We start from the raw sequence: 22817 nt of genomic DNA, 5'->3' as shown, positions 1-22817 counted from the left end.
ATCCTCACAGCAATGTTCTAATATCTGGTCCAAATTATTGCCAGAAGTGTGGAAGCAGTGGTCAAAAAACATAAAAATATATATTTAATATAAATTGCTTTATTGTTTTCTTGTTATTTTCACCTGGTTTTATTAATAAATGTTTAACTGATTGAAGCTGTTAAAAAGGCTTTTAAGTGCTAGAGGTGACAGAGAGAGAATGTAAATGAGGCTGGGTCTCACTCTTTCCTACCTGTGCTGAATGCCATGAGAAGGTTTTGCAGGTCGTGGATAAGAGTGTGTTTACAGTCTCAGTCTCAGTTCAGAGTCCAGGCTCAAGTATCAAACAATTACATGAAGAGTTTGTTTGTTTGTCCTGCATTTCGATTTACATCAAGAGCCAATCCAGAAGCAGGTAACTCAAAACAACCAGTTCAAACCAATTCAAACCAAATCGTTCAAAGTGAATCAAACTAAATCAGTTCAATCCATCTCCATTTAAATCTGTGAAAAAATTTCAAACCAAATTAGTTAAAATCAATTCACATCCAAATCAGTTCAGTCTGACTCAAGTTTAATTGGTTCGGACCAAATCAGTTCAAAGTGACTCATTCATTCATTCGTTCAATTCATTATCTGCAACCACCCATTTAGTTCAGTAACACATCATTTTATTAAACTTCATTTTGGGATTGCTTGCGAACACGTACTGCAGTGTGTGTGAGTATGTGCGTGTGAGAGAGTTACAGTAAGCCCTTGTGGAGATGTAAATGGAAGTTAAAAGGCAGTAAATTGTCGTATGGATGCTCCGTATGTGCAGGAGCTTTGTCCTAACACTGAGCAGTGGACAGGAAGAGGAGGAGCTGTGTGTGTGTGTGTGTGTGTGTGTGTGAGTGGTGGGGCCCTCAGGGACTTTTGGCAGCCATTTTATTTTTTATTTTGTTCTGAAACACAACCTTGAAGGGAGAGCTAAAGTCAGAAAACAGAAGAACTCACTGACCACTGTCCGTCTGCAGGGAGCGGACATCACTGACCCACTGCAGAACAAACACGGACTGATCACGTGATTTAACACAGCACCGACTGGGTGAGTGTGAATGTGTGAGTGACCTTGTGAGTGTGTGAGTGACTGGGTGAGTGACAGGGTGAGCGTGTGAGTATCCGGGTCAGTGTGTGAGTGACTGGGTGAGTGACCGTGTGTGAGTGACTGGGTGAGTGTGTGAGTGACAGGGTGAGCGTGTGAGTGACAGTGTGTGTGTCCGTTTCAGTGTGTGAGTGACTGGGTGAGTGTGTGAGTGACAGGGTGAACGTGTGAGTGACAGTGTGTGTGTCCGTGTCAGTGTGTGAGTGAGACAGGGTGAGAGTGTGAGTGACTAGGTGAGTGTGTGAGTGACAATGTCAGTGTGTGAGTGACTGGGTGAGTGTGTGAGTGACAGTGAGTGAGTGACTGTGTGAGTGTGTGAGTGGCAGTGTGTGAGTGACAGGGTGAGAGTGTGAGTGACAGTGTGTGAGTGACAGGGTGAGAGTGTGAGTGACAGTGTGTGAGTGACTGGGTGAGTGTGTGAGTGACAGTGTGTGAGTGACTAGGTGAGTGTGTGAGTGACAGGGTGTGAGTGACTAGGTGAGTGTGTGAGTGACAGTGTCAGTGTGTGAGTGACAGGGTGAGTGAAAATGTCAGTGAGTGAGTGACAGGGTGAGAGTGTGAGTGATTAGGTGAGTGTGTGAGTGACAGGGAGAGTGTGAGTGACAGTGTCAGTGTGTGAGTGACAGGGTGAGTGTGAGTGACAATGTCAGTGTGTGAGTGACTGGGTGAGTGTGTGAGTGAAAGTGAGTGAGTGACTGGGTGAGTGTGTTAGTGACTTGGTGATTGTGTGAAACCATCCACCGGTGTGAGTGTGTGTGAGTGACAGGGTGAGTGTGTGAAATTGTCCACAGGTGTGAAAGTGTGAGTGACACTGTGAGTGTGTGAAACTGTCCATGGGTGTGAATGTGTGAGTGACAGAATGAGTGTGTGAAACTGTCCACAGGTGTGAATGTGTAAGTGATAGGGTGAGTGTGTGAGTGACTGACTGGGTGTGTGTGAGTGACAGGGTGAGTGTATGAAACTGTCCACAGGTGTGAATGTGTGAGTGACAGAATGAGTGTGTGAAACTGTCCACAGGTGTGAATGTGTAAGTGACAGGGTGAGTGTGTGAGTGACTGACTGGGTGTGTGTGAGTGACAGGGTGAGTGTGTGAAACTGTCCACAGCTGTGAAAGTGTGAGTGACAGGGTGAGTGTGTGAAACTGTCCACAGGTGTGAGTGTGTAAGTGACAGGGTGAGTGTGTGAGTGACTGACTGGGTGTGTGTGAGTGACAGGGTGAGTGTGTGAAACTGTCCACAGGTGTGAGTGTGGGAGTGTGTGAAACTGTGGTTCTGGGTAAGGGTCAGATCCACAATGACACTGATAAGGATGAAGATCAACGAATAAATGAAAAGATGAATGAATGAACAAATGTTAAAACTTTACTGTGTACTTTTTGGAAACAAGGGAGACCTCTCTGGTGAAATCATGCAAGAGCACCTCAGTATCAATTCTTGTTTTATTGGGTTCCATTTTTCACTCTCACTGACTTTCCCATTCTGTGTGTGTGTGTGTGTGTGTGTCCACAGAGACTTGATTAAAAGAGTGTTAGAGGAGTGTATGCTAATAAGGAGCTCATCAATGACCAGAACCTGAAAACACACACCCACACAATGACATCATCACTGCAGCCCCCACACATGTACACACACTTACTTGTGGAGTATATTTGTGTGTGTGTGTGTTTAATACACTCCTCCACATGAAAGTGTGATGTAAACGAGAGGAGCCCTGTGTAATAAAGTCAGTTGACATTAAAACTCACACACACACACACGCACACACACACACACACACAGTCCATGCCCAATGGTATATGTGAGCCAGAGGGTTGTAAAGCCCTCCAGAACTGGGCTGCGGAACAGTGGAACTGTGTTCTCTGGAGTGATAATTGGTAGTTACTGGCTGTTCGAAAAGAAGCGGTGTGTTGGACACACGTCTCAGTAGAAGAAGCGTGAGACTGGGGGCACAAAAAGAGGGATGTTAGAGAAAAAAGAGAAAATGGGATAGGAGAGAGAGGGGGTTAGAGAGAGTAAAAATAGCGGGATGTAAGAATGAAAAGAGCAGATGAATAAGAAAGAGAGAGAGAGAGAGAGAGCTCTGTTGCAGTTTTGTAGCTAAAAGCAAAACAATGAGTGTCTCTCTCTCTCACACGCATGCGCACACACACACACACACAGGGCTCAATGAACCATCTGCTGAGGTTTGTGAATGGTAAAAAGTGCAGAACCAACCACACTGGCCCTGTTTACACACACACACACACACACACACAGGGTGGAAAATGAGCCTCTGACATTTATTCTGTTTACACCGCTGACCGTCAGTGACCTGTCACAGCGACCCACTGCCACCGAATCCAATCAATCACAACACACATCTGGAGCAACCCCAACATCCAGATGTTTTAGTTCTAGAATATTAAGCGAGTTCGCCTAGATATTCAGCTCTGGATATTCAGACCTACATATTCAGTTCTAGATATTTGGCTCTAGATAAGGGAACCCTAGATACTGAGCTCTATTCTGAAAACTGAATACACTCAACATGCTCGGAGGAGAACACTAATTGCTGAGTGCCCAGGCTGCTTTATCACAGCTCTAGTTTGCACTGACCACAGGACAGAGAAAAAAACGTGGACACACACGAGAGAGGGAGGGAGAGAGAGAGAGAGAGAGAGAGAGAGAGAGAGAGAGAGAGAGAGAGAGAGGGAGGGAGAGAGAGAGAGAGGGGAGTGAGAGTGAGAGAGAGAGAGAGAGAGGGGGGGAGATAATGAGGGAGAGAGAGGAGAGAGAGAAAGAGGGTGGGAGAGGAGAGAGAGAAGAGAGAGAGAGAGAGAGAGAGAGAGAGAGAGAGAGAGAGAGAGAGAGAGAGGGGGAGAGAGAGGAGAGATATGTGAGAAAAAGAGACAGAGGTGTAGAAAAAAGGAAAGGTAAAATAATGAAGGAATGAAAAGAGAGGTGGAGAGAATGAGAATGCTTGGACAGCGTCCTGCAACGACCCCTGTCTAAACACCCCCCCCCCCCCCCCCCCCCCCCCACCAACACACACACACGCACCATACACACAAACACACCCGCGGCTACATTAAAGGCTTCCCCTGAATTATGCACGAGCGCCACGAGAGTAGTGTTTAAAATAGAAAGGAGAGCACGCGGGCGCAGCTTTTTGGCGCGTTTTTGTGGAGTTTCTTCTCCCTCTCTTTATTCTGAGGCTGGGGAGAGAGAGAGAGAGAGAGAGAGAGAGAGAGAGCTGGTGGAGCTCCCGCTAAAAATAGCAGCGACCAGACTATTTTTATCCTCACGTGCCAGACAGACTCACTCACTGCGCGTGCTGCCCCCTCCCTCTGCCCCTCTCCCTCCTTCCTTCTTTCATTCTCTCACACTCTCTCCCCTCATCATTTTACTTCACGTGTTCCCTTCCGTCATTCTTTTACTTTTCCATTCTTTCTCCTCTCTGTTTCTCCATATTCTCTCTTACTTTTATCATTCTCTTCCTGCTCTTTTATATTCTCTCTCTCTCTCTCTCTCTCTCTCTCTCTCTCTCTCTCTCTGTTAGGTTTAGGTTCAGTGTTAGGTTTGTTTGTTTTTTATTTCCATCGTTTTATTCTTTCTCTCGTTCTCTTTCCATTTGTTCATTTTCTCTCCATCCTCTGTCCCTCTTCCATCTCTCTCTCTCTCTCTCTCTGACTCGTGCCAGTTGTCAGGTGCCCAGTGTTGTGTGGAGGGAGCGGCACATGAGGAGAATACAAACACAACCCGGCTAATGAACCAGAGAGAGAGAGAGAGAGAGAGAGAGAGAGAGATGGAGAGGATATTTAACAGTAAAGAGAAGGAGAAGAAAGTGGGCGAGAGAAAGAATGATCAGGAGAGACAAACGGAAAGAAGAAGGTAGATGGAAAGGGAGAGAGAGAAAGAGTTAGAAAATGTGTGTGTGTGTGTGTGTGAGAGAGAGAGAGAGAGAGAGAGAGAGAGAGAGATGGAGGTACAGGGGGGTTGTTTTTAAAAGATGAAAAAAGAACAAAAGAAAGTTCCCCCTCTTTTTTCGAGCCTGTATCTATTCAGAGACGTGACGTTCTCTGCTCAGGATCCGAAGTCAATAAAAGGTCACAGTCAACAATAAAAGAAAAATAATAGATAGAAAAAAAATGATAGATAGGAAAAAACATGCAATTCATTGACACCAGAGGAGAGAAGGAGAGAGAGAGAGAGAAAGAGAGAGAGGAGGGAAAGAATGAGGGAAGGTCCACAATGAGACAATCTGATACCAAACTTTACATCTTTGTCACGTGAGAAACGCTGGCCCTGAAACGTGATTGAGGACACATGTGCCGAGAGGGTCACGTGACATTTAAAGGTGCTTCCAAAACAAACTCAGTGTCCACTACCTTCACAGGCCACTTTATCAGAAACCCCCCCCCCCCCCCATACACACACACACACCACATTTGGATGCAGATAAAGTGCAACAGGTGTACCATAAGTATGGATACGAGTGTACAGTAACAATGTAAACGCTGTACAGTAACCATGGAAACGGATGTAAAGTTACAATGGAAATATATACTCTGTAACATTGTGCTGTGTCCAGAACTGTGCTATATTCACTGTATAGTGCACACAAACAATCCCGCAATGCACCACAAACAGCAACAGTGTACAACTTACGTACACTAGTGTATAGCGGATACCCATAATACACTGCGCTGTTTGGTAAAACCCGCATGAGGTAGTGTCCAAAATCGATCACTACCCTCCTGAGTTCAGTTCCCTATAATAGTGCACTATATTGAGAGCAACCATAGAAAAGGGTGTAGAGTAACCATGGAAACAGATATAGGGTAACCATGGAAACTGATGAATTGTTACAATGGAAATGGCTGATCAGTGGACACAAGGCGGTGGACTATTCTCAACCCAGCAGTGACACTATGGGGTTTATAAACTCCAGCAGCACTGCTGTGTCTGATCCACCTGTGGGCTTGTTGGTCCTGATCATAGTTGAACAGGGTGAAAATGGACTAACAAAGTATGCAGAGCAACTTGGACTACAGGCTGCAGTTGCAGAACTACAGAGTGCTCCTGTGTGGTCAGTGGAGCTGAGAGAGTGGATAGTGAGTGGAGAATTGCTGTGGTTGTTTTTATTTAAAGATCTGTAAACAAGTTATGGTTATTAATGTGTTGATAACATCTCATAACATTTTATTAGAGTTTATTTACAGTACATTCGGAGTGTTCCCATGGTACAGTACTGAGCACTTTTCAGTTTCGTTATTTTAGTTCCATGTTTAGAGTTGGTCACACAGATTGGTCACACACCAGTCAGCGTCATGATGCCTGTAAAAGGACGTCCGGGTCTGAGCCGCTTTTGTCCATCAGAAAAATTATGGTATCCCTACTTTTTTTCCTTCTCCGTCAGATAAATGAGGTCCTGGCACTGGGTTTTATTGTAGTCGCTGTTCTCTCGTGGTTCAGAGCGAGCTGAGTAGGGACTAAACCGTCGCGTGTAAACCTTGCAGAGCGCTGATTATTGTGGTTTCCAAAGCTCGCTGTTGCCTTTAGAGACGGGGATTTGAGATGACACCAGGTACATTTTGGAGCAGGGGCGCTGTGCTAGTGGAAAAGCTACAAGGGACCAGGAGCCAAATCAGCCAAGTAGGTACCATGCCATGGAAAAGCACCATAACAAGAACAGTGAGCTTTGGAAACCACAACAATGGCAGCAGTAAGGTTGTTGTTTTTTGGGAATGAACACTACTCAATCATCACAAACCATGCAATGGAAGTCCCCCATAACACTGGCCAGACTTCTTATCTCCACTCGGGACAGAGCTTGAAGAGCTGTGTGGGGTTGACGCTGTGCTAGCTTGTTAGCATGTAGCAAATTTCAAAGCACAGTGGTTCAGAGCAGGACAGCTCAGACCTGGATGTCCTTATATGGGCATGATGCTGATTAAAGAACAACTGCAGTGGTGTTTCAGACAGATTTGGGGGTGGAGACTCTGACTCAGGAAGTGCTTAAGGCTGGACTTAAAAAGTAAATATAATAAAATAACACCCCCCCCCCCCCCCCAAATACATAACTTTTTCAAAGTAAAGGACATAGACAAGGGCATGAAGCCAAAGAGGTGGAAAAGTCCCCCACACAAAAAGAAAACAGAAAGGAAGACGACGTTGCTAGTGTAGGGTGAGGCCCCAGAGCCCAAACCTCAACATCACGGAGTGAAAAAGAGCAGCCAACTCCTATGAAAGGACCGCGGGGTCCGTCTGCAGACGGGGGACGACTGATAGAGGCTCTCTGGGAGGAAAGGAGGCTGGTGGATTTCACTGGAAATGAAATAGAGGAAGGTGTGCAATATGTTTTATAATTCAGGAACACACACACACACACACACACACACACACACACACACACACACTCCCCAAACAAGAACACAGATACAGATTGTAATATCACTTGGATTCTCTTTCTCTCTCTCTCTCACACACACACACACACACACACTTTAGGTCACGGCAGTGTGTGCTGAGGGAATGAAAAGGAAAATGAAATATATATATATATATATATAACTCTCCCTTCTCATACACTCAGGGGGAATGCTGGGCACTGGTTTGTGTGTGTGTGTGTGTGTGAGTGAGAGAGAGAGAGAGAGAGAGAGAGAGAGAGAGAGAGAGAGAGAGAGAGAGAGAGAAACACAGAGAGAGAAAGAGAGAGAGAGAGCGAGAGAGAGAGGAAATATGTTCGTAGAGTGTGTATGATATTGCAGAATAGAGGAGTGTGGTGAGCTTGTGTGTGTGTGTGTGTGTGTGTGTGTGTGTGTGTGTGTGTGTGTGTTTCAAAGAGAGGCTGAGAATATGAACGGAGATTGCGTATGATTTTAAACATTAAAGACTGCAGCATGTGTGTGTGTGTGGAGAATAAACACACACGCAGAGTCAGTCTCCCAGTAGGAATGAAGGGACTGTATAGTTATTGACCTGTAATTTCAAGGTCACTAGCCTGTGTGTGTGTGTGTGTGTGTGTGTGTAACAGTCAAGACCCCGTTACAGAAAGCCCCCTCAACTTCAGAGCTGTGTAAGGACTGTCCCAGACCCCAACAGATGGGCATGGTGATTAAAGTTGTTAAAGGGGCGGGGCAGTGGGTGTGGTCCAGTTCCTGTTGTCATGGAGACGAGGGTCTCCCTGGTCCTCGGGGTAAATGATCTCCCCTACAGTGACGTAGGTTCCAGTCAGAAAGCCCAGGAAGCCCAGCACAGCGATGGAGAGATCCTTGAGGAGGAGTAGTGCGGGAGGACGAGTGGAGCACACCACCAGCTCCACCAGCGGAGGAAAGACAAGAGCGAGGGCGGAGCTACTGACCGCACCCACCAATGAGATCACCAAGTCCAAACGAGGGACCAGAATGGCCACCACACCTAGAGAGAGAGAGAGAGAGACTGTTTCACTCTACATGTGGAAAATAAGGTCATGCTCACGTCACCCCTCGTCACGCTCATACCACACTCGTGTAACGTCACATGCCATGCTCACGTCACCCTGCCCACGTCACATCACATTCATGCCACGCTTACGTCATGCTCACACATTCATTCTACATCACACTCACGTCACCCCTCGCTCACGCCACCCCTCGCTCACGTCACCCCAGGCTCATGCCACGCCCCCTGTCATGCCCAGTGAGGAACCAGTGTCTTGATGAGATCTCGTAACTGAATTTTCAATTCCACTTTAAACGCTGCGCCACCGTTTAAGGTGGAAAGGAAAATTCAAAACTGTGGAAAAAAAAACACATTTTAATCTGTATTTATTTTTTGTTTTCAACCATGTTTTGTTTTGTCAAGACTCTGGAAACTCAACTCACGCCAAACTGGAACCAAAAGACAAACCCCGGCACACCCCACAGAACCAAAAGCTCTAACTGTGGCAATGAGACAAAACATTCACTCATTCATTCTCTTTAACAACCAGAGTCTAGCAGGAGTCACTGGGCGCCAGGCAGGACACCACAGTCCCTCGCAGGGCACTGCACAAACACAGCGTCTTACAGAACACACAGTGCTGATTATCGGCTGTGACTGAGATCCCACACACTCCAGCTCCTGGTCTTCTCCGTGTTTTCCCTCCGACCGAGAGTTCCACTGGAGCAGCGTCCACTTCCACTCCATAAATAACTGGACATAAAACTGCGTTTCTCCGACAAGGACATCAGTCACGTCCTTCAAAGAGCGAGCTGAAAGTGCTCAGACACACAGTGGACGACAACGACAAGCACGAGGGGTTTTCAGGGAGCATGGGTCTGTGCTAATAACATAAAGTATGTTCACAAATAAATAATAATCATTTAATAGAGCACAGTTATATCAGGCTGCAGCTACTGAAGAGCAATGGCTTTAATACAACACTGTGGTGACACCTAGGGAAAATACAGCCACAAGATTAAAACCAGTCTGAATTGAAGGGAGTTAGTTACGGCGCCCCCTGTGGAGGGGGGTGGCGGTGGGGTGTGTGGAGGGGGGTGGCGGTGGGGTGTGTGTGGGGGGGGGCGTTCCTATTGGGCCAGTCGTCTCATTATTCAGACCCGGTGTAAACTAAAGCTGAAAATGGAGATACAAGGTTTTGCTCCGACAGCAGAATGAGGATCACTCCGGAGCAAAGAGTGTAATCAATGTCTGTAAATAATAAACAAATAAACAAAGTGATGAATATTTACAGTGGGTCAGGTCTCATCTGACCTTCACACGAGCAGTAAACAAACAATAAACAAACAGTAAACAAGTTTCACTCTCCTCATACTCCAGCTTCTGAGTCTCTCTCTCTCTCTCTCTCTCGCATGCACGCACGCACACACGCACACACACACACACAGAGTAAAGCCCCCAAAAACCCAGTACCTCATTTGACATTGAAAAAAAATACTGCGAACTGTAAGGGAGAGAGAGAGAGAGAGAGAGAGAGAGAGAGAGAGAGAGGGAAAGAGGGGGTGTGTGTGTGATAAAAGACGACAGGGGAATCATGCTCAGTCACTGAAAAGAGCGATAGAAGAGAGAGGGAGGGGGAGAGAGAGAGAGAGAGATAGAGAGAGAAATGGGCGAGTGTGTTGTAGTTATCATTCTGACCGCAGAGTTGTCTGCAGTGATGTGTGTGTGTGCGTGTGAGTGTGTGTGTGTGTCTGTGTGTGTGTGAAGATAGGTGTAACTTCTGTGGTTGATGGGCGGTTGCATGAGCCAATCAGAAATCAATACTCCACACATCTGCTGACACTGAGCACAAAACTCTTTCACAGCTTTAAAACGAGATCACTCCAATCCATCACACACACACACACACACACACACTGCAGCTTTTTAATAAGAGTGTGAAAGATAGAAGTGGAAGAGGAAAAAAAGAAACGAAGGAAAGAAAGGAAAAAGGATGTAACGACAGGGACAAATGAATACATATAAACGAACGGTACCCAACTTCTCTATCTCACACACACACACACACCAAAGCAGATTCATCCTGTTGACTGCTGCCACCCTGAGGATATCCTGAGGATATTTGTGCGAGCATGCAATACAGTTCAGTATCAGAGAGAGACAGAGAGAGGAGAGAGAGAGAAAGAGAGGGAGAGAGGGAGAGAGAGAGAGGGAAGGATGGAGGGGGTGAGGAATCCCATTCCTGATCTGTCACCAAATCAGAGATCAAGAAAAAGGAGTAAATACAGAGAGAAAGAAAAAAAAGTGACATAAGAAACAGTAAAATAGCCTGACAACAATGGGCCCCATCGCGGAGCTCAACAACAGGCCTCACTATAACAACTCATTGCTGGGATCCACATCACAAACCTTTTACTGTCATTCGGATCTTCCAGAACCAGAACTATGGGCCTCACAGAAGAGCTCCACAATAGGGCCCACTTTAAGAACGTCTGGGCCCTACATTTCACAAAGAGCTTCCATTTACTCCACTTTCAAATCAAATCAGCGAATAACTCACCAAGATTTGGAGCTACATCACAAATCATACATGGATTTAGGAACAAATTTTTTTATAAGGGTCTGAAATGGACTTATGGGCCCCACTGCGGAGCTCCGTGACAGGGTTCACTATAAAAGACTGGAGATTGGGCCCACTTTTCTATGGACTGAAATCACTTACCAACAATGAAGAATAACTATAAGCTTCAGCACGGAGCTCCGCAAGGGGCCTCAAAGTAAACCAAGCATGAACAAAATTTAATTCTCAAAGACTGAGAGAGAATTATATGCCCTAATGCAGAGCTTCATGATTGCATGATTGAAGGCCCTGCAATAAAAACGTAGTGTTTCAGTCCACATCAGAAAACAAAACATTAACCTGGAACCACTAATATGAGGCGCATCTTGGAGCTCGATTGTGGGGCCCTCTACTACGAGCTTAAATATATCTTTGAAGTTTATTAATGTTCAAAGTCAGAAAATAGCCCAACTTCTTATTTACTCTTTTTTATTTATATATATTTTTCTCTTGCTCTCCCAGCACACGTCCCGAGGGAGCTCCCTGACATGTCTCAGCACATAGTCAAATGATGGATTTTGTGGTGCATCTCCACGATAGGCTTCACCAAGGAGCTAAACTGTGGAGCTGCAAGATAGAGCCCTATGAAGGGCCTCAAGGCAGAGCTCTGCGATGGGCCTGTCTCCTATGGCCTGGCAGGTAATCATTCACAGAGCTTCCAGGAGACGGAGATAAACGAGTGGACACCGAGGGAGTCCCTCAACTCTGCCATGTGTCACACACACACACACACACACACACACACACACACACACACACACACACACACACACACACACACACACACACATAATAGAGAAACCTGTAGCTGCAAACACACTACACACACAGTAAAAATACCTGCCCCAGAAGATACACAACACACACCCACTCATACACACACACACACACACAGCAGTGCCTCAATCCATCATTGCCCTCAGGAGTATGAGAGGAGTGAGGGAGACGTGAGGAATGGAGGGATGAGCAGTGGAATGAGAAAAGGGAGCTGGGAGAGAGAGAGAGAGAGAGAGAGAGAGAGAGAGAGAGAGAGAGAGAGACACACTACTGTATACATTATATATATATGTACGCATATACACACACACACAGTTTCACAATGAGACTACACAATTTGCTGATGATTAAGAATTGTCTTAGACTGTGAACAAACCAATCACAGCGCTTGTCTAATGTCCACTGTGAGCATTCTGACCAATCACAGAGAGAGAACGAGAACGACAAAGACAAAGAGAGTGAGAATAAAGACAAAAGCAAAATAATAGAAAAGCGAGAGATACAGAGGAAGGAAAGAAAGAACAATAGAGTAAAATAAAAATTAAAAAAAGAATAAAAGTAGAGACACCAAACGGAGAGAGAGAAAAGAAAGACAGAAAGAGGATCACGACGATAAGAGAGGGGGAGTGTTTTGTTTTTATATTTGTCGGTTTGTCCTCACGAGGATAGGAATACGTCGCATTTTGTGGCTTTTTTTTTTAATTGAGAGTGAAATTATTTATTTTCGTTCACTGAGGTTAGAGTTAGGGGGTATGTGTAGCGTTAGTTAGCTGCAGTAATAATTATTTATTACTACAACCAATGTGTCAGTGTTTGTGTGTGTGTGTGTGTGTGTGTGTGTGTGTGTGCATTGTCTACTCACAGGTGATGATGACGAGGACGGTCCTAGTGCAGAGGTCGGCAGTTCGTCTCCACCCCTCGGAGACGTGTTCACACACGGCCGGCACCAGGATCTCGGCCGGAACAAAGAACTGAACGGCGAAACTGACGTAAACGCCAAAGGAGTACAGCACCTTCACCAGGAGGTTTGACCTGGACACAGGGACAATTTTAACCACAAGTAGGGGACGTAATGACGGTCCCTGGTCTCTGAGCTCCTTCCAGGGACATTAAACCACAATCTGCCCTCTCCTTGAGCTACCACGGGGCGATTAAACCTCCCATAAAGCCCAGTAACTTTTACAATATAATCAATACAGTTTGATCCACACAAACCTTTCTGTGTCAATGTGAGATGGAAGAAATCAGCAGCGTCCCCTACTGTTTAGTTCCAGTGTGAGTTCTGTCTGTCTTTGCTGGAGAAATTGGGGGGGGTTGACGGTGGGGGGGCGATAGCATCAATAGCACCTCCATTCACCACCATTCCAGGAGGACTGTGCATCACTTTGGAGCTGTATATTTTTCCAGAACGACTCTCAGGACCCCCCTGGGACCCCCCTTCCAGAGGCGCATTGCTTAGAGTTCACCTTTTAGAAATCACGCTTTCAGGTTCAGGGGGTCTTCTAGCTGATTATAAATAACTCCAGAGCTTGCTTCTGAAGTGGAAAGTTCAGGTAAACAAGCTCTTTTAAGGTGGTTTGATTTTCCCTGAGACGTGTGAATCCGCTCAGGAAGCTCGTCTTTGAAATCTCAGAGGATTAAAATTCAGACAGATCCTAAGCTCAGGTAAAAGCTTCCGACTCGGAGCAGAACCTGGAATAAACCACGGGACGTCAATAAACATCACTCCGGCTAAGAGCTTTTATCTCCTGTCACAAGACCGGTCTGATCCCAGGATCCGAGACGGTGTCCCGTCCTCAGCCGGAGACAGCAGATGGACATCGGAAATATCCCTCTCAGGTTTAACCCTTACAGCGCTGAGGGGATTTTACTGACCCCCGTCACCGGACACCTGCTGGACAAGGTTTGGGTCTGCGTTTAGGTTCAGGTTTAAGTTTGGGCTCCTGTTCATATTTGGGTTTCGGTTAAGTTTGGGGTTCAAGTTTAATTTAAGGTTCAGGTGTAGGTTTGGGCTCAGGTTTAAGATTGGGTTTAGTTTTGAGTTTGGGTTTAAACCTGAGGTTGAATTTGGGTTTAGGTCTAAATTTAAATATAGATTTGGACTGAGGTTAAGGTTTGGGTTTAAGTTAATAATTTGGTTTGGGCTTTGATGCAGGTTCAGGATTGGGTTTAAATTTGGGTTTTGTTTTATGTTCAGATTTAAGTGCGGGTTTTGGTTTGTTTTGTTTTAAATACGGGTTTGGGTTTATGTTTAGATTTAAGTTAGGAACTAGTTATGGGTCTAAGTTCAAGACTGGGTTTAAAAATAGATTAGGATTTAGGTTAAGGTATGGGTTTAAGTAAGGTTGCTATGGTTACCAGGTGTCATGTGGCAAGTTGAGCGTGATGCTGCCTTTAATGTCGTCGCCAAAGCACAGGTAACCAAGCGTTGCCAGGGAAACGTAGAGGACGATGACGATGCCCATCCCGATGTCCAGAGCCTGAGAGAAACGCTTGGGTTCCTTCATCTGGTTCTCGAGAGGAAGAACCTGCCAAAGAATAAAAATAAAACAAGGAATAAATACTGAAGCGTGCACCAGCATCACTCCCAGAGACCACAGCGTCTGAACATGACAACACACAGACCCTCAGAGACCTGCACAACATGTGGATGCGAGAACTCCTCCTGGAAAATCTTCTGTAGCTGCTGGAGGTAGTGTTTGGAGCTAAAAGAGGGCAAGGATCACACACACACACACACACTTTTTTTATCCCCAAAAACTTACCACTCCTATCCCTTCAAAGGCGAAGATGGCCGTACCGAAAAAGAATGGGAATTTACTCCAAGTGGAAACAAACGGGAGCCGGCGTGGGTCACCTACATCCTGCACACACACACGCACACACACACACACAATATACAAACCTTGTGTGTGAGAAGTGTCTAAATCAACATCAAAACCAACTGAGATATGGATTTAAAGATTGTTCTATTATTATTATTATTATTATCAGTAATATTTTATTAATATTCAGACTTACGTGGAGGACGTAGGTGAAGATGAGCACGATGCTGATGGCCATGCAGATGTTGGCAGCAGCGGAGAGGGCAGCCATGCTCCTGAGGTCAGTGACGAAGGAGAGGACGACGAGGAGCGGCAGCAGCAGGACCATGTACACGCGCTGGTCCAGGTCCAGTGGTGTCGCCACGGTAACTGCAGCATTAGGACCAGCCCCATCCGATCTGTTAGAGTACAGCGTCATCACAGCTCCCGTCGCTGTGGAGTTCCCACGGTGACCCTCAACCACCTAAACACACACACACACACGCACACGGTCATATACTCAGCTTTAAATTTAGATTCGGATTGGGCGAGTGTGTTTACCTGTTTATTTACATATTAAGTTAAACCCTGGATGAGTGAGTTTGTGTGTTTAGCTAAAAACTGGATTTTGATTGGACAAGTGTGTTTACATAATTCTGGATGCTGACTGGACAAGGGTGTTTGGTGTTTACCTAATTCTGGATTCTTACTGGAAGTGTGATTACCGGTTTGTTTACATATAAGACTGGATTCTGATTGGTCGAGTGTGTTTACCTGTTTAATTAGGTTTAAAGCTAGATTCTGATTGGTTGAGTGTGTTTACCTGTTTGATATTCTCTGCCAGGAAGACGAAGTAAACACTACAGAAGCCCAGCTGGGTCAAAACTAGGAAGAAGTTCACCAGGTGTCTGGTGAACAAAAATAACAGATGTCCATCAGTGAAGCAATCATTTACTCCAAACACAAAGGGCTTTTCAAGAATTTGGCAGAACTTTTATTCTAGAAAATTTACAGAAGGTTAGAAATTGGGGGAGTGGGGGAACAGCACTGTCTCCTCCCTGAACACCCACAGCTGAGGTGCCCTGAGATGCTCGGTAGACTAGCCACACCTCCAAATGCCCCTGGACACTTTCCGAACAGAGAGAAACTCATCCACTTTGCTAGGAGTTTAGCTCCAAAATTTTAATAAAAAGAAGAAACACTCAACTAAAATGGGATTCAATTTTTATGTTCATTTTGACTGATAACAGCTAAACAGAAGCATTTACAGACTCTCTCTCTCACACACACACACATATATACACACACATATATACACACACACGCTGCTGAAGTGCATGTTGGGATAGAGCTCACCTCCCAAAATGAGCACCTCTCCTCAGGCAGTGGGAGGAGCTTGTCTCCATGGCAACAGCCACAGTGTCACTATAGCCCAGAGGAGACTTCTTCATCCTGAGAGAGAGAGAGAGAGAGAGAGAGAGAGAGAGAGAGAGAGAGAGAGAGAGAGAGAGAGAGAGAAAAGAATGAAGGAGTAGGAATATCCTATATACGCATGTGGGTGTGTGTGTGTAGAGAGGACACAAATACAGAAAGGCATGCGCGCATGCGCGCACACACGCACACAATTCAGTCTATAATGTGAATAAACAGTATGTGACCCAGTTTCTCTGATACAGTCAAATTATAATTCTGTTACACAAATACTTCTCTCTCTCTCTATTCATACTCTCTGCCCATCCATCTCTCGTTTTTCATTCTCCCTGCACTGCATTCATGCTGCTCTCTTTAGGTAAATTCCTATCTCTCTATTCATTCCCTCTCCCTGCATTCATTATTTTTTCTCTCTCTATTTCCATTCTCCCTCCCACCCCCCGTCCCTTTCTCTCTCTTTCCGTCCCTCTATTAATTCTCTATATAATCCTTCCTTCCTCCATCCCTCTTTCTCTCTACTGCTATATTCCACTTCTCTCCCACTATTCCTTCCCTCTTTCTCCTCACTCTAATTCATTTTCTCTCTCTGTTTATTTGCCCTGCTTCTATATCATTCTTCATTTTCTCCCTCTGTTCTTTCTTTGTCTTGATGTTATTATTATTTGTACTTTTGTTGTTATTGAGGGGTTATATCAGCAGTACATTAGGAGTTAGTGTTCTCCTCCGAGCGTGTTGAGGGGTTATATCGGCAGTACATTAGGAGTTAAGTGTCCTCCTCCGAGCGTGTTGAGGGGTTATATCGGCAGTACATTAGGAGTTAGTGTTGAGATTAAATAAAATCAGGTTGCATGGTATAGCTCACATTTGTTATAATGTACTGCTGATATAACCCCTCAACACGCTTGGAGGAGGACACTAACTTGGAGGAGGGACTGTACTGATCCTCACCTTTCACTGAGCTGGTGGCTGCAGTTCACCAGGATGTGCATACAGTGAACACAGACCACCCCCATCAACACCAAACACACCGGCCCTAACTGCAGAGGGAGGGAGGGAGGGAGGGAGCGAGGGAGGGAGAGAGGGAGGGAGGGAGGGAGGGAGGGAGGGAGAGAGGGGGAGAGGGAGAGAGAGAGAATGATTGTATCAGTAGCTGCTATGAGCTATTCATTAAAAAAGTATTCAGTGATTCATATAATGATTCAGTGTATATAATACAACTATTCAGTGCCTATTTTAAATGAATCAGTCTTATAAATGATTCATAAATATAATGAGGTATTCACCATCAATAAGAATCATTCTGTGTCTATTATGAACTATTCATAAAGAAAGGTATCAATGAACATTATACATTATTTAAAAATTAATTGAATCGATTCAGTATGCACTCTGAATTATTATATAACTAAAGTGAATGAATTGCTACTATTAATGATTCATAAATACCATAAATGATTCTCTGATAAATAACAATGATTCAATACCTACTTCAAACTATTCAGTAATTAATGGTTGACTAGACTAAATGATTCAGTGATTCATAGGAATGATTCTGTATGTACCATGAATTATTCTGTGATTAATATGAATGATCCAGTACTGTGAACGATTCAGTGATTTGTTGAAATGATGCAGTAGGTACTATGCACTATTCAGTGAGTCCTCTGAATGACTCAGATATTATTGTAAACGATTCAGTATCAGATGAACACAAGCCCCTCAGGGTCCACTATTTTGTGAGCAGAGCTGGGGAGTGTCCAGGAGGTCTATACCCACCGCTATCCCAGCATTCTTCACTGCCAGAGGCAACCCCAGCAGCCCTGTCCCAATATTCCCCTTTAACAAGTGCAGCAAGGTCTGTGTGAACCTGAGAGAGAGAGAAGAGAGAGAAAGAAAGAAGGAGGGAGAGGGTAAAAAAAACAGAGTAAAGAGAGAGGAGAAAGAGACAGAGAAAAAATAGACAGAGAGTGTGAGAGAGAATGATCAGTGTCTCTACACCGTGCTGCCCTCTAGTGAAGATCAGGGTTCATAGCAACAAATATCACAACATTACTATTCAACACAACCAATAAGATTTGTTTACTTTTCAACAGTCAACAGCCAATCACATTCCTGCACCAGACTTCCTGCCCACTTAAGAGTGGACCAGTGCAAACCAAAGGGAACTAGTCTGGACCACAGGGGACTAGTGTGAACCAGAGAGGACCAGTGCGAACCACAGGGGATTAGTGTGGACTACAGGGGCCTAGTATGAACCACAGGGGACTAGTGTGAACCAGAGAGGACCCGTGCGAACCACAGGGCACTAGTGTGAACCAGAGAGGACCATTGCGAATCACAGGGGACTAGTGGGGACCACAGGGAACTAGTGGGGACCAGAGAGGACCAGTGTTAACCACAGGGGAGTAGTGTGGACTACAGGGGACTAGTATGGAGTACAAGGGACTAGTGGGGACCAGAGAGGACCATTGTGAACCAAAGGGAAATAGTCTGGACCACAGGGGACTTGTGTGAACCAGAGAGGACCAGTGTGAACCACAGGGGACTAGTCTGGACTACAGGGGACTAGTGCGAAACACAGGGGACTAGTGCAAACCCCAGGGGACTAGTGGGGACAAGAGAGGACCAGTGCAAATCACAGGGGACTAGTGTGGACTACAGGAGACTAGTGGGGACTAGAGAGGACCAGTGCGAACCACAGGGGACTAGTGGGGACCAGAGAGGACCAGTGTGAACCACAGGGGACTAGTGGGGACCAGAGAGGACCAGTGTGAACTACAGGGAACTAGTGTGGACCATAGGGGACTAGTGTGGACCTCAGGGGACTAGTGTGGACCTCAGGGGACTAGTGTGGACCTCAGGGGACTAGTGGGGACCACAGGGGACCAGTGTGGACCAGAGCGGACCAGAATACCTCTCTGCTTCCTTACTGAGACATGATTGGTCCCCCAGGACACAAGGGACCCCCCTGATTCTGGAAGGAGAGGGAGATTACAAGTGCGTAGGGGTCTGAGATCAAAGGTCAGACTCACGTGATGCCACGTGTGCTCTGCTGGGGGTCACGGTCCTCGTCCGAGTTCTCGTCATCGTCCCCTCCCCCGTCCTCCATCAGCGGCGTCATGACCTCCATATCTGACCACAGGCAGAGGCCAGGAGTGAAGAGATATTTAATAATACAACTTTAAAAGACACCTTAAAATCCACATTAAATACACCATATGATATATACACCACTTCTTCTATCCCTTCACTCCCCCCCACACACACACACGTAAGATCAGCAGTTCTAGGACGTCCTTTAACACCATCCCTGGCCCCTATCTCTGCTTCCTCATTACACTGACCCCACCCTCCACAACAAGTTCTGCCTCTTGCTCTATCCCTCTTCTCTCCTGAGACTCTTTTGTTCTTGTCCCTGTTTTCATCTCTTCTTCTTCTTCCTCTTTATCCCCCTTTTCTTTTCAGCTCTTTCGTGCTGTTGTTTTTTACTCTCTCCCTACATCCCTATCTCCCTCTCCTTTTCCCTACATCCCTCTCTCCTTCTCTCTCCCTACATCTCTCTTTCCTTCTCCCTACATCCCTCTCCCTCTCCTTCTCCCTACATCCCTCTCTCTCTACGTCCCTCTCTCCCTCTCCTTCTCCCTACATCCCTCTCCTTCTCTCTCCCTACATCCCTCTCCTTCTCTCTCCCTACATCCCTCTCCTTCTCTCTCCCTACATCCCTCTCTCTTTCCTTCTCCCTACATCCCTCTCTCTCTACATCCCTCTCTCCCTCTCCTTCTCCCTACATCCCTCTCCTTCTCTCTCCCTACATCCCTCTCTCTTTCCTTCTCCCTACATCCCTCTCTCTCTACATCCCTCTCTCACTCTCCTTCTCTCTCCCTACATCCCTCTCTCCCTCTCCTTCTCCCTACATCCCTCCCTCTCTCTCTACATCCCTCTCTCCTTCCATCTCTCTTTCCTTCTCCCTACATCTGTCTCTCTCTCTCTCCCTCCCTACATCTCTCTTTCTCTCTGTCTCTCTCTGGGGACCAAGAGACAGTATGTTAAAGTACATGTAAAAGACTTATTTCATCAGTGAAACGTACACAACAAAAAAGAAAGAAGGAAAATATGTAAGAAGATAAAATATATCAAAAGAGAACACGTGAGTAACAGAAAGAATAGAAAGGAAAGAGAAAAAAAAGTGAGAGAGAAAAAGCAGAGGCAGAGAGAGAGAGAGAGAGAAAGTGAGAGAATTCCTGAGATAAGAGATGAGAGAAGAACGAACGCGTGAGAGAATAATTCTGAAAGAGAGAGAGTATTGATTATTGATTGATTAAAGTACCGAGTTGCTCTGTTGGTCCCATCCTCTGTCGGTCATTTGTGCGGTGTGACGTGTCGCGGTTTTGCGCGTGCGCCTGTCAAACAACAAAAATAAAAACCCACAAACACGGCGTTATCAGATATGTGCGGTTTGTGCTCGAGCACCGCCGCTGTGCACTGTGGCTCAGACTGATTTGCATATCGGTCTCGGTCGAGATTCATGGCGCGAGACCAGCAAATACGTACCGGGAGCGCGCAAGTGTCACGATGCCAGCGGCTCGAGCCCCACGGAATCCAAGGGGCGCGCGGACGGCTCGGTGTCGGTGGCCCTCGCGCTGGACACGGTCGCTGGGATCCGGGAGCTCAAGACCTGCGCATAGCATCGACAAAACCCGCGCACCACGTCATCAGCGCCTTAAAGGGCAACTCACCGAAATTCCAGAAAGCGCTCATAATCCCCTGCGTGAGTTGTCAACACAAGTCTATAACACACACACACACCTAGCATTTTATTCTCCCTCCATCCATCAACAGAGCAATTTACTGAGTGTGTAATATTAAACATTTTTAGCTTTGTTGTCAAACATTAAGGTATAACAAGACAGTCAAAAAAAGGCTTTGTGTGTGTTAAAGGGCCAGTATGCTGCATTTACTCCTCAATATTTATTATAAACATTTTTGATTTCATGTCCTGTCTCTTTAAGGGTGAATATAAGCCACGTCCTCTACTGCGAACTGTTGCTTTTGACCACTAGAGGGCGCAAGAAGAGAAGAAGCTATCTCCAGACAGTAAAGAAAGAAAGAATCCACACAGAAGGGAGTCAGAAACATTGTTTTTTAATTATCTCAAAGTTTGTTAAGGCACATTTGTAACGCAAGGTCAGCTGTAAAATGTGTGGTTTATACGTCACTTCTATATGTTCCTTCTCTTGAAATGACGCACACACACTACAGTCGCAACAGTAACCCCTTAAGAAACATGGTTTAATAAAGGCACGTCGAGGAGAGGGTGTGTAAAGTGGATTCAGGGGCCGTAAACACACTCCACTGGATAAAACACTTCAATAAAACTATCAATCATATATTATTAAACATAAGCTGAACGAGCGAGAAGTGGCGGATACGTAGTTGGCCTTTTAAGCAACAGACACCAAACTCTGTCCCCACACTGCATCAGTTCAGAGGAGAATGTGTGAACACTGTCACAAGAACAAAAGGACAACAAGCTTCCAACCCTGCACCATTCAGAAACACTCCAACCCAGACTCCACCCACTTTCCAGAACCCGCTTATGACACACTGCGTGAGGTGTAAACACAGTGGTGGAGTGTGTTTCAGTGGAGGTGAATGGAGCCAAACGTCCTCCTCTAGGTCACTGGTGAAGGTCACTGTTGATAAAGATGGAGTGGGAACAAAATGCCGGGGCTGTGGTCTGGAGAATCATTCACCTCCACTGTATTAGCTCACACACTGGATTGGGGAGAGCAGGGATTTTGGGAATGGGGTGGAGTGCTCCTTTAAGAGACACTACAACCAGGACAAGAAGACATGTGATGGAAAGACATTGTTAATTCATTTGGATTCAGCTGAAAAGACACTGAAGTGTAAAATTAGTGTCCATTGACATCCATTCAACTAAATGAACAGGTGTGTGTGTGAAGTCTGGAACATCTGGATCATCCACAGAGCCCAACGAGAGTCCCAGGTTCTTTGGCGTGTAGATCAAACATCCTGTAAACAGCAGCAGGCCCAAAAAACACGGCCTCCGCCACCCCCCAGTCCGGAAGTGGAAGCTAAATCACTTCCACCTTAACATTCCACCTTAACAGTCTCTCCACTGTGTGCTTCCAGCCAGTCAATTGGAATATTGAGCGGGAAACAGGGAGAAGGTAGAGAGAAAGAAACCAACAAATGGGTAATCGTGTCCCAAACTGCTCTCTACTCCCTAGGTAGGGCACTACACCGGAATTAATAGCTTCTAAACCCAGCTAGTGAACTACAATTCCAGGACAGAGCCATTTGGGACACAGCCACTTAGGGTTGCACCTTGCACTGCTGGTTACACATTACTGCAACGCCGATGTTGCAGTTGGCTGCATTATGCAAATAAGCCCTCTAGACGTCTAATGGGATGCCATTTGGGACACAGCCATTACACAGTTAACAACACTGACCTTAGCAATGCTTATATTATACGTTTTAATATGCTGCATTATGCAACTGAGCTTTATGAGCATATAGTCAAACAGAGGTGTATGTCCAAATAGTGCACCAGAGCTTAGTAGGGAGCCATTTGGGACGCAGCCACATGGGGGCACATGATATATTGCTGGCTAATAAACATACTATTAAATGTT

General features: G+C 45.7%; 1 protein-coding gene across 1 annotated transcript; it reads right to left on the bottom strand.

Annotated features, from left to right (window-relative positions):
* Positions 1 to 6237: 6237 nt before the first annotated feature.
* Positions 6238 to 20847, bottom strand: slc36a4 (solute carrier family 36 member 4). Its single transcript, XM_066666754.1, has 12 exons — positions 20707 to 20847; positions 20483 to 20555; positions 19188 to 19287; positions 17932 to 18022; positions 17104 to 17192; positions 16081 to 16176; positions 15548 to 15632; positions 14942 to 15208; positions 14686 to 14784; positions 14279 to 14448; positions 12783 to 12952; positions 6238 to 8520 (listed from the first exon to the last, which is right to left on the bottom strand). The coding sequence occupies exons 2-12, from the start codon at positions 20502 to 20504 to the stop codon at positions 8228 to 8230; spliced, it is 1482 nt and encodes a 493-aa protein (XP_066522851.1). The 5' UTR covers positions 20505 to 20555; positions 20707 to 20847; the 3' UTR covers positions 6238 to 8227.
* Positions 20848 to 22817: the final 1970 nt, after the last annotated feature.

This window comes from Hoplias malabaricus, chromosome 1, assembly GCF_029633855.1.
Source record: "Hoplias malabaricus isolate fHopMal1 chromosome 1, fHopMal1.hap1, whole genome shotgun sequence".
Taxonomy (NCBI): Eukaryota; Metazoa; Chordata; class Actinopteri; order Characiformes; family Erythrinidae; genus Hoplias; species Hoplias malabaricus.
Note: the sequence above shows the minus strand (reverse complement) of the source record. Positions and strands in the feature narration are given on the sequence as shown.

Excerpts from the sequence above, each read along its gene's own strand:
- slc36a4 (XM_066666754.1), bottom strand. The coding sequence starts at position 20,504 with ATGGGACCAACAGAGCAACTCG. Across the intron at positions 15,633-16,080 it reads AGAGGTGCTCATTTTGGGAG|ACACCTGGTGAACTTCTTCC; the intron begins GTGAGCTCTATC and ends TTTGTTCACCAG. Across the intron at positions 12,953-14,278 it reads AACTTGCCACATGACACCTG|GTCAAACCTCCTGGTGAAGG; the intron begins GTAACCATAGCA and ends CCCTGTGTCCAG.